Genomic DNA, 12,011 nt, shown 5'->3' on the forward strand with positions numbered 1-12,011 from the left:
ACGCCAATCATTGTTATTGAGATTTTCAAAATTACCTTACTATTAAGATATGACAAAATTCTGTAAAGTAATTCAATATTATCTTTAAAGATCACAATGTGATTTCAGATTTATAAAATGTTTTGTAAGCAACAGTTCTAGGTAAGTATTCATCTTTAGAAATAATTCCAAGCCCCCTACTACCTCCCTAAAAAATCACTGTTTCAAGAAGAAAAGAAACAAACAGGTGCTGAAAAATAAAAAAGAAATCAGGTTGTGTGTGTGTGCACACGTTTCTGTGCCATGCCCAACAGCTCTAAATAATTAACTACAAGAAGAGCTTGACTCTGAAGCTGGCAAGCCCCAGTCTCTAACCCCAAAGCCATGGGCGGACTTCACCGAAGTTTACAAGAGCCACAGCAGCGGCCACAGCAGAAGTCAGCAAGCCGTTTCCCAGACGGGATGGCTGGGAGGTTTAGAAGGGAGCCACCGCTGGCTTGGCTCCTCTGCGCCCCTCCTATTACGCAGCTGTGACAGTTTTCATAGATTTAAAAAGTCCAAGGATAGTGTTCCTCTACCGCATCCTCAACTAAACTGCCCCTCAGTGTTATCATCTACTTACAGAGCTGCTCACATAGACTGAATTTTATACAACTTCGTACCAGAGCATCCTCACCAGCACCAAAATCTTTACCTCACCGATCCAATTTACATCAAACATGTATGAAGTCTCCTCCCAAGAAACTGCAGTGCTCCCCATTCCCAACTAAAAAACAAAAAAAACAAACAAAAAACAACCCATATAATTTAAGGCTGAAGACACCTTTTGCAACGAATCCCTTCTATCTTCATTACTTTGGATTCTTACTGTGCCCTAGTGGATGCTGTTCTACTGGATGCTGTCTCCTCTGGCCAAGTAATTCCTATTATTTCCACCCTCTCCAAAATCTCTGTAAGGCTAAGGTCTTTTGTAGGACTAGCCTCACCTGAAACATCCATTCGACTTTCAAACATTTAGTGTCTAATCCCACTCTCTAACCACACTAACAATAATAATAAATTTAAATTTAAAAGTTAAAGTCTTAATCCCTTCCCAGTCCTAAAAATATTAATAGATGAAATAATTAGTCTTAGGGTGAACATGTTTTTCTCTAAACATTTACAATTAGATATATGCTTTCATTCACTTGTGTCTACAATGTCTGTAGTGTCTCTTCCTTTAATGCACATGCCCCTTAGGTCTAAAGGCTCATTTTTCTACTTCTTTTAAAGAATTGCACACTGTAGCAATTTAACAAAATGGGAATTTATTAATTACTCATTTCCAGCTCCTCTTTATCACCTTATTTACCAAAGGACCCTCAATGTTGCAGGATCACATAACCATTTCTTCAACTAGGGCTATACTCTATCACCATTCTCTACTGAATATACTCATCATCTTGAAATCCTTGAACCACCATATCCAAGGACCTTGCTCCTTTGCCCTCTGATAATCACCTCTATTGGATCACAATACCGTAAGGCATTGAAAGCTACTAATTTACAAATATAATGTTACTGTTATCATATAATTCCAATTTTCTCCATGTTACTTTTACTGTACTTTTCCAAATTGAGTATCTTCACTCTAAACACCAACTCTTGGCAAAGAAGAAACTCTGAGCCAAGGCAACTTGACAGCTGTGTTATACACTCCCACGGGTGAACCGGCTGACAACCCATTAGGAAGGCAGCACCAATGGACCACTCCAAAGAGCCATTATGTTTCACAAATATCAAATACCCACAGATTAGAGTCTCCCTAAGTAAGCATGGACTGGACAGAGCATAACAGCTTCAAGAGACCCATGTAATCTTCCATTGTGTGCAAAGCAATGATTTGCATTTTAGAGGGGGGGAAAAAAAACACAACAAAACCTTTCCATCAAAATCAGCTGTTTAATTTTAAAAACTTAAGAAAATTATAATTAAAGTATACTACCACACATAATGCCAATTTGACAGCATTATGGCAGACATTTTAAGTATTTCTTCAAAGCCACAAAAGCAAGATTTTCGTAAGTCCCATATGTGGTGCAAATCACTGAAGCATTAATAAAAACTCTGGGTGATATGAACTGCACACATTTCCTGGACTTGTTTTAAAGCTTTTCAACCAAATGTTTTACTTTATTTAAATAGTTACATGAGAAGGATATGGTATATTATGAAAACTATACAAATTATAAAAACATAAGAGTTAATAGCCATTAAATCTGCAATATTAAAAATGCCAAATGAAGAAATTTCTGAAAAAACCTGCAGGTTTTTGTTTTCCAAAATCTATTCACAGCAAAGTGCTTTTCTATTAGTGAGGAGTGTGAGACAACCTAAACTTAAAATACAAAGTGTAACCTTTCATTATAAGTTCATTAGAAATACATACAAAATCCCATGAAATTGCAAAGACTGATGAAGAACAGTCTGACATAGAGCATTATTTTTAAAAAGAGAAAGAGAGAGAAAGCAGGCACAAAAGGGGTGGAGGGGGGGAGTCAAGTCAAATTAGCAGATTCTATAGAAGTAAAAAAACAAAATGGTATTTTATTATTCTGGTCATTTTGCCAAAAAGGGATAATTGATCATTAAGAAAACAGGAAGCACACTACCTTCTCAGAAAAGAGGAAAAATAACCATGATTGTATGATCTAAAACCATAAGACTTAGAAGGCCTACACACTTTCAGATACTGAAATTCTGACTCAGAAATCACAGGTGAAGAAAATACCGTAAGAAGCCAATATGGCTCAAAGGTTTCAAAAACATGTATAAATACACCGATAATTGTGTTTCAGAAACATATCTGTGTTTTTAGTAATATAAACAGCACCTGTTTGGAGTATAGGTTATTAGAAGAGAGAAGACCTCAATTAAGAGGTATGGTAGATTGTATCCTTTTCCCAAATATGTGCTATCCCTCCCTGTCCCACTGACATCAAGCTTGGCCATGTGACTTTGGTACCTCCCACTGATGGATAACACCTTCTCATCCACTTGACTTTAAGCTTGGTGGTAAATGTCTTGGTCAATGAAATATGAGCAGAGATGGCATGTACCACTTCTGAACAGAAGCTTCAATGAATGCGCTATTATGTATTTTGCCATTGCTCTTTGCTCTTTATCAGGAATCTTTGACAGAGGGTGCCCCAACAGCATAATTCCTGCCTGGAGGTAAGAGGACATAGAGCAGTGCTGCAGTAAATGACTCACAATGGTCAAGCAGCATGAGCAAGAAATGAACCTCAACTGTCAAAAGACAGTAAGAGCTTTCAAGGTCTTTTGTTACTGCAGCATAACTGAGTCTAACCTGATTGATTAAAGAGGCCACTGCAATACTTCGTGAAACACTTATGAAGTTTTAAAGTAGGTCAGTGGCAATCAAAATGAAGAGAACTGAGCTGACTAGAGGAATATCTGGAAGGCTGGAGGAAAGGGGTGCGGATATATAGTAATAATATATAAAGATATATAGTAATATATAGTAAGAACCACAAACAAGGAAAAATAAATAACTTAGGGGACCAAGATGGTAAACAGGCCACCCCATGGAAGTAGGATTAGATGAATTATATACGACCCCCAAAGAACAAAATCAAGGTAAAGAAAACTACAGGAAGACAGACTTCTGCTTGGCATAAGAAAGACTTTCTAACAGTGAGTATTCTCAGAAGATGAAAAGAACTTTGGAAAGTTCGGCTCACATAATCAGAAGTATTCGAGGAAAGGATGGAGGACCACATAAAAAGGATATTATATTTAGAATGGTATTCCAGAATTAGCTGGGTAAACAGACTAACTGACTTTTAATGTTGTGTCCAACCTTGGAAATAGTAATATCAATACTTCTGTTAGCTAATAATAATAGGAGTTAACCATTTATTGAGCTCTCATAATGAGAAAGTTACTGTGCTGAGAAAAACAATCCTTCACCATTTTATAGGAAACTAAGTCAATCTTATCTAAATAGAAATGCAAAGACATAACAGAAAATTGCTGAGAATAAGATAGTAAACTGTATTTCAATAAATTTAGATTGTAAACAGATAAGTAAGTTACAGCAAGTGCTCTAAGCTATGAGAAGAACAAAAGGGCAAGCATGTATTAGCCAACCCAGTTTCTGTTGACAATGAATAAAGAGAGCTAAAAACAATCATGTAAAATGCTTCCCTGTCTCATGAGTAGGGTAATTTTCATTCATAGAACATAGTTACTTAAAGTTTGATGAAAAGACAACATTATTTTAAAGGACAAAAGAACTATTACAAATTTTCAAAAGAATCTCAACTCATCCATTCTAATAGTAGAAAGGGGGCCGAACAGCTTAATTATTCATTATTTTCTAAAAGAAACACTGTTTTGTTCCAAAATAAACTCTTATAGGAGGATTCAAATTAAAATATGCAAAATAATAATTTATGGGGAAAAGGAATTAATAATCATTGAAAATAGGTCAAGTATTATGTGGCATCATATACAACATCTAACAAAAACTCAAGATGCATAGTATCCTACATGTAATTTAAAGGGCATTAACTAAGACTTCGTGAGGTTAGGGCAACTGTCCAAATAACAGACCCTGAAATCAAACCAAGGCCCAACCCAAAGTTCTTCTGAACTATCTCAAGCTTTATTGCATGACATACTGCATATGACACAATTAACTTTCTTATAAAATAATAATTCAATCTGACCTAGACTACAGTTTCTATCATAAATTCTGAATACATGAGCACAGAATAAACAAATCTTCTGCATTTCTCTTTTCTCCCAGTTTTTCTGCTCTTTTAATTTTCTTCCAACAAAGAAACATGCTACCATTTAAAACACAAAATACTAAAAAGAATACAATTCAATCACAAATTCATTAATATTTTTCTGAAAAGAATAAATTATGATATAAAAAACAACACAGTGAGCTACAATTTTAAAAAATATGTACTTTGTTCCATATACATTAAAAAATTATTGGGACTTCCCTCGTGGTGCAGTGGTTGAGAATCCGCCTGCCAATGCAGGGGACACGGGTTCGAGCCCTGGTCCAGGGAGATCCCACATGCTGCAGAGCAACTAAGCCCGTGTGCCACAACTACTGAGCCTGCGCTCTAGAGCCCGCGAGCCACAACTACTGAGCCCACGAGCCACAACTACTGAAGCCCATGCACCTAGAGCCTGTGCTCCGCAACAAGAGAAGCCACCGCAATGAGAAGCCCGCGCACCACAACGAGTAGCCCCTGCTCGCCGCAACTAGAGAAAGCCTGCGTGCAGCAATGAAGACCCAACGCAGCCAAAAATAAAATTACTTAATTAATTAATTTTTAAAAATTATGTTAAAAGGACTGTGTTTAAAGGTACATTAATTACTATACAGATATAAGGGCTTTATTCTGGCACAGGATTATGGAAATAGTAAATTTTCCACATTTTCCTGAAGGGACTTTGTGTATACTTGTGTTTTGTTTTGTTTTGCAATGGGAGAAAGAACTGCCAAATATTTGGCATATTTAAGAGTACTCAACTCTTAAAATCAATGTTTCTAAAATATACTGCCTTAGTAACAGATAGCCTCTAGGTCTACTCCAAATCACAGAAGTAGGAACAAAAGTTCAGAATGAAAAATAGATAAATTTGGTGGGAAAGGTCTTTCTGAGTGACTTAAATTATGACAACTTATTAACTGTAACTTAAGAATCCTAAGCAGTGATATTGCAGTGATATTACCCTAGATAATAGCTTGGATAAGAAACCTAAAGGTACTAGAATGTCCTTCCAGTTTTGATCACCTAAAAGAACTATATATAAACTCAGGGAAGGAAGTACAAAGTTTTTCCCATAGAAATTCTTAAATAATCCATCCTTTTTCATCTATGCCTCCCCTTAAAACACCATCCAGAGCCTGGGACATATTGTTATGCCAGCAAGTAAGGAGGTGCTCAAACAATGATGAGGACAGGTCAAAAAACCACAGGAGCCATCATGAAGGGGCTTCCCCCCGGCTGAATCTGCAAGAACTTAGGCATCAAATTAAATGATAGTGATAAATTATAATTCACTGAGTAGAACAGGAATTCCTCTTTTACAAATTTATATAGATAGAAAGATTAAGGGAGAGAGAGAAATACATAAATCCATGGCAGAAACTGAAAATCTTTTCCTTACAAAAGAATGCCAACTAATAAAAATAGAAGGAATGGTGACATTACAGTCATACAAGTAATAACTGATATAGATGAGGACCACCAATAGAAGCTTAACCAAGTGACTCAGAATTTCATAACAAATGGGATAATTACACAATCTCATTGGATCTGGCCACAAATTACTTATTAATTTCAAAGACAGAAATAACAAAGATCATAGTTACTTATTAATCTACAGTGGAGAACCTTGGCAGAACACCACTCACGAGAGGGATCAATGTTAATAATCATCAATAATGAGAGGCTCAACAAATGGGCCTCCTCTTTCGATACACTGAGAAGGACACAACATAATTTCTATGGTACTCCTATTGAAAAAACATAAACTAAATCTAATCATGAGGAAACTATCCCAAATTGAGGTACATTATATAAAACACATGGCCTGAACTCATCCAAAATGTCAATGTTGAGAAAGAGAAAGAAAGGTTAAGGAACTCTTCTAGATTTAAAATGACATGAGAACTAAATATAATGCATCATTACAGACTAACCTTGGGGGAGGGAGGTTAAGCTAAAAGAACGTAACTGGGACAAATGGTAACATCTGAGTTGAACTACGGATTAGATAATGGCATTTTAGCAAGGTTTTATTTCCTAATTTTCATAATTGTACTGGGCTTATATGAGAGGATGTCCTTGCCCTTAGGAAATGCACACCTAAATACTTCGGAGTTACAGAAAAAGAACCTCAAGTGTGTAAATGGCTCTCAGGCGTATGAGGGAATAAATCTGAATGCACACACATGCACACACATGATTCACACTGGGTGCAAAAGCGGGGTGGGTGAGAGGGTGAGGAATCACACAAATTATAAAGCAAACTGGGCAAAAGAAAAACTGTTAGTGAAGCTGTGTGAAAGGATATATGGAGTACTTTGTGCCACTCCTAGAAATTCTCTAAGTTTGAAATTGTATCAATATAAAAAGAAAGAAGAGGTTTATATACATTTTTATAAAGTTGTATGTGAAAGTGTTTTCAGAATTACAGGAAACCCTCTGAGTATCTAGCATTATACTTGGGTGTGTCAAAACCACCGTGATGATATTCCTTCTCTTACCTTTCTAACAGATTGTGGATCGCTTTGAAGAGCAGCGTCCGACATTCGTAGGAAAGGCCATTTTCCCAGAGTCCTTCTTCCACAACTGAAAATAAAACAAAACAAAGCAAAACAAAAAAATGAACCAGTAAGCAGGGCATCCAAATAAAAATAAAAGAAACTTTAAAAATATTTTTCTAAAGCAAAGTTAATGAGCTAATTTAAGTAGATTAAATCACACTGAAACACAGAAAAGAAGTTAAATACTTGCCCAAAGTCATAAAATACTTATGTACAGAAGGGAATAATGTGTTTTGATTTTAAAGTTATTGAAATATAGGCATGGTACAATCCCCCCCACATAAAGGTCTTACCAACCTGTCTCTTCAAAGTTTGAAATCATCCAAAATTCTCAAATTAATCTTTCTTCCTAATAAGTGTCACAAAGACTAATTTTGTTATTAAAGTTCTATTTAAAGTAACAAAATGTCACAAATTAATACAAAGGTTATCATGTATTTTAAGAGAGAAAACCAGGAAAAAAATATCCAAAAATGACATTACACAAATTTCTTTAAATGTTTTGAAAGCAGTATATGAATAGGATTTTAAGGACATGATTTTACGGAGAATGTCAGAAAATTAAATCTTAATATAACATCAAATTTAGTTCCTGAACTCATGATTTCATTAATGTTTAACATTTTGGGAAGTATCATATTTGCCTTTGAAATATGTTGTAGCATTACTTAGAGCCACAAGTAACTCTAACACAAGAGAATCCAACAGACTAACAATGCCTCATGTATTCCTAACGTTCTTTTCGTATGTAAAAATTATAAAATGCCCTAGAGAAGATAGTTAATTTTCTTCTAAACTATATTAGTTCATTTCAACATAGCAAAAAATTGAAAGGATGCAAACGACATTTGCAGAAGAAAATTTCCTCTGCCTTTTACTTGGTGTCTTGACAAAAGTACTCACCAGAGAAAATTTTGACAGAGAATTGAAACACATGTTAAATCCACAACGCATTTTTAATGCATTTACCACACCAACTGACATCTCAAAATGCATCTCTCCTTATTTTCCAATCAGAAAGAATTCAAAAGAGTGTACTTAACATTTAAGGGTTTTCTCTACAGGACTTTTTTTAAATGATAAAACTGGATAAATATTTTTTTTCTTGGGATGTCAGATAACTCTTTATCTTCCTGACTATGTGGCTAATCATGACCTACCAAATTTTTCCAAATTAACCTCTGTCAGAGACATTTTATATTATTTATAACTAGAGAAATGGAAATAAAGTACAGCAAATAAGCAAACATTCCTGCTATCAATACATTATCTCTGTTCAGACAAAACATCCAAAATTTTTCTACAGTCCTCTAAAGGCATCATGAATCTCTATTTTCACACATTTATCTTTGGGGGTAGAGCTTTCCTGAGTGAGAAAGCAAGCTAACATTTCAATAAAAGGAACATCCCATATTAATTTCCTTTTATTTCCTAATGTAAGCTAAAAATTCCTAAAACTTTATCAACATTCAAAGTCCAACTCTTCTGAATTACTCTTCAAATCAGTCACCAGTAACAGTTTTTTCTACATATTAGTCTTTTGTGCCATAAAGAGTACTGGTGATGCAGTATTTAATGAAAAAGTGTCCCATTCATCTTTCCAAGATTTTCTTCCAAGTTGGTGACACCTATTCTGCATATTAAAAAAAAAAACTTTTATAATTAAAACCTTCAAACATACTTTAATATAGAATAACAGGCCTCAAATAAATTCCTAAACCAAATTATCAACATTGTGTCATCTGCTTAACCACCCTGCTTTCTTTTTTCTTTTTGTTTTTCTTGATATATTCTGAGGCAAATCCCACTCCCAAGTACTTCATTATATATCAAATCAGAATCTAAACAAGGTCTATTAATTACCTCTCAAGTTATATCTCTTAAGTCTCCTTAATCTGCAACAACTCATCTCCTCTTTTCAAACATGGCATTTATTTACTGAAGAAACCAGGTTAGTTGTTTTATAGAATACCTCACATTCTCATCTGATTGTTTCCTCATGATATTATTTTTTAATGTTGGCGCTACTTTGACCTTAACAGAAGATGTCAAAGGAAAGTTCTCAAACAACAGAGCTCTATTTCTTCCTCAAATGATCCTCAAATAATTTGTTAACTGAAATGTTGAAGGGTTATATAGCTGTCTAGACATGCAATGTGGAATACTAAACAAATGTGAGCATGCACAGGCAATGCCAATTACATCACTGTCTTAAGATACCATTATGATTTTATCCTGACTTTAACAGTTTTTAAAATAGGTCTTAGAAATTTTTTCTTGAAAAAAAATCTTAAAAGAGCAATTACAAAAAACCTACACCAAACATCGTACTTACGGTTAAAACCCTGAATATTTTCTCCTAATATCAAAAACAAAGCAAGGATGTCTGCTCTTACCACTCTTATTCCACATTACAGTGGAGGTCTCAGCCAGTACAAGAAAAAGAAGTACCAGGCATACTAACTGGAATGGAAGAAATGAAATGATCTTTTTTTTGCAGATAACATGACTATTAGAAAGTCCTAAAGAATTAACAAAAAAAAAGCTATTAGAACTAAAACTGAGTTTAAGTCAGTTAAGGTCAACAGACACAAAACAATCATATTTCTATAAACTGTAATGAATAATTAGAAAATTTTAAAAATTTGAGTACCATTTATAACAGCACCAAAACCCATGAAATCCTTGGATCTAAATCTTACAGTTGGGAGACTTACACCAACTGATTTCCAGATTTACTATAAAGCTAGAATAAACAAAACAATATGGTACACTACAGAAAGGATAGATATACAGATCAACAGAACAGAATAGAGAGTCCAGATATAGACCCACAAATATATGGTCAACTGATTTTCAAAACAGCTTGCAAAGGCAATACAGTGGAGAAAGAACAGTCTTTTCAACAAATGGTGCTGGATTTAATGAATATCTCAATGTAAAAAAATCAGCCTCAAACCCTACCTCACACCATATAGAAAACCTCAAAAGGGATCAGAAAACAAAATGCAAAACCTGAAACTATAAAACTGTGAAAATATAGGAGAAACCTTTTATAAGCTTAGGTTAATCGAAGACTTCAAAGATACGACACCAAAAGCATGATCCATAAATAAAAACTGTTAAAAAGAGCTTCATCAGTATGAAGAACTCAGTTCCTTAAAAAGCACGCAAAAGTTACATTAAGCTATGGAGAAGATAAGCCACGGATGGGGGAAAAGCAGTTACAAATCACATATCTGACAAAGACTTGTATTCAGAAGATGCTATTCTTGAAAAAAAAAGCCCTAAACACCACAAATTAAAAAAAAAAAAAATTTCTAGAGAATGGACAAAAGATTTGAACAGATACTTCACCAAAGAAGATACATGAATGGCAAATAAAAACATGAAAATATGCTCAAAACATCACTAGTCATTAAGGAAATGCAAATTAAAATCACAGTAAGATAACACCCATTAGAATGGCTTAAAAGAAAAACTGAAAATACTAAGTGCTAGTGAGCACACAGAGTAACTAGAATTGTCCTAAACTGCTAACGGAAATGCAAAATTAGTACAGTCACTGTGGAAAAGCTGACTTCGGCAATTTTTCTAAAGTTACACTTTACATACAGCCCAGCGATATCCTTCCTAAGTATATATTCAAGTAGAATAAGAACTTAGGTTCACATGAAAAACTGCAGCAAATGTTTTTACTTGGTTTTTTTTCCCCCCATAATTGACAAAAACTGGAAACAGTTGTCTCTCAACTGGGGAAAGGACAAACAGTGGAAAATCCATATAACGGGATACTATTCAGAAATAAAAGGAACTACTGATACTCAAAACATGAATGAATGTCATTATGCTAAGTGAAAAAAGCCATACTCTAAAGACCACATGCTATATGATTTCATGCACATAACATTCCTGCAAAGGTAAACGAGGTAATGTAAACTGCTCAATGGTTTCCAGGGATGGGGGTGGTTGGAGGAGGGCTGATAACAAAGGGACATGAGAAATTGGGGTAAGGGGTGGATGGGGGTTGGGGGGGGGCAGCTTCTGGATTATGCTTACGCTGACTTTTTGAAATACATTTTTAGTGCTAAAAATGAGAACAGGGTGTGAATTAAAAGGACTCCTATTCTAAATATGTATTCTAAACATAATTGTTTTTACCCAAAGGTTTGGTGTCTATTTGGTTAACCTTCACTCATAAATTATTAAAAGCAAAAAGCAAAAAAACAGCTTAAGCAAAAAGAGACCGCAGACCCGACCACAGTGTTCCTCCCCAACAACACAATATACTGTTATTTATATTATGTACTTTATGTTAATTACTATAAATAATACAAATAGAACAAAGTAATTCAGGAAAATATTTTTGTTTTTTAAATATTAAAAATTAATTTGAAAAAGGACTTTTATTAATATTATTAAATAATTAATTAAATTCTTATATCTCCCTCATATAGTATTACAAAGTTTAGGAACCAATGTAATAGAAAACAGGGAAGAAAGTAATTACATGAAGTAAAACAGATCCCACTACATTAAGCTCTTGTTTAAGAAAAGTATACTAAAGGTGAAAAAAATAGAAAATTATGAATTATCCTGTAAGTTAACCAGTAAAATTTTAAATAAGTCAGTAGAGGTAATTAAAAAGGATACAGTGTTTGGACTTCATATA

The 12,011-nt window shown here is 34.4% G+C and overlaps 1 protein-coding gene across 2 annotated transcripts in view; it reads right to left on the reverse strand.

Annotated features, from left to right (window-relative positions):
* The window catches only part of MED13L (mediator complex subunit 13L), a 290,008-nt gene that overhangs the window by 127,340 nt on the left and 150,657 nt on the right, over window positions 1–12,011 (reverse strand). For both annotated transcript variants that reach the window (XM_057526151.1, XM_057526150.1), the window contains exon 3: window positions 7,280–7,364. In XM_057526151.1, the coding sequence (XP_057382134.1) occupies window positions 7,280–7,364 (85 nt within the window). The remainder of the gene's footprint in view (window positions 1–7,279; window positions 7,365–12,011) is intronic.

This window comes from Balaenoptera acutorostrata, chromosome 13 (genome assembly GCF_949987535.1).
Source record: "Balaenoptera acutorostrata chromosome 13, mBalAcu1.1, whole genome shotgun sequence".
Lineage (NCBI taxonomy): Eukaryota > Metazoa > Chordata > Mammalia > Artiodactyla > Balaenopteridae > Balaenoptera > Balaenoptera acutorostrata.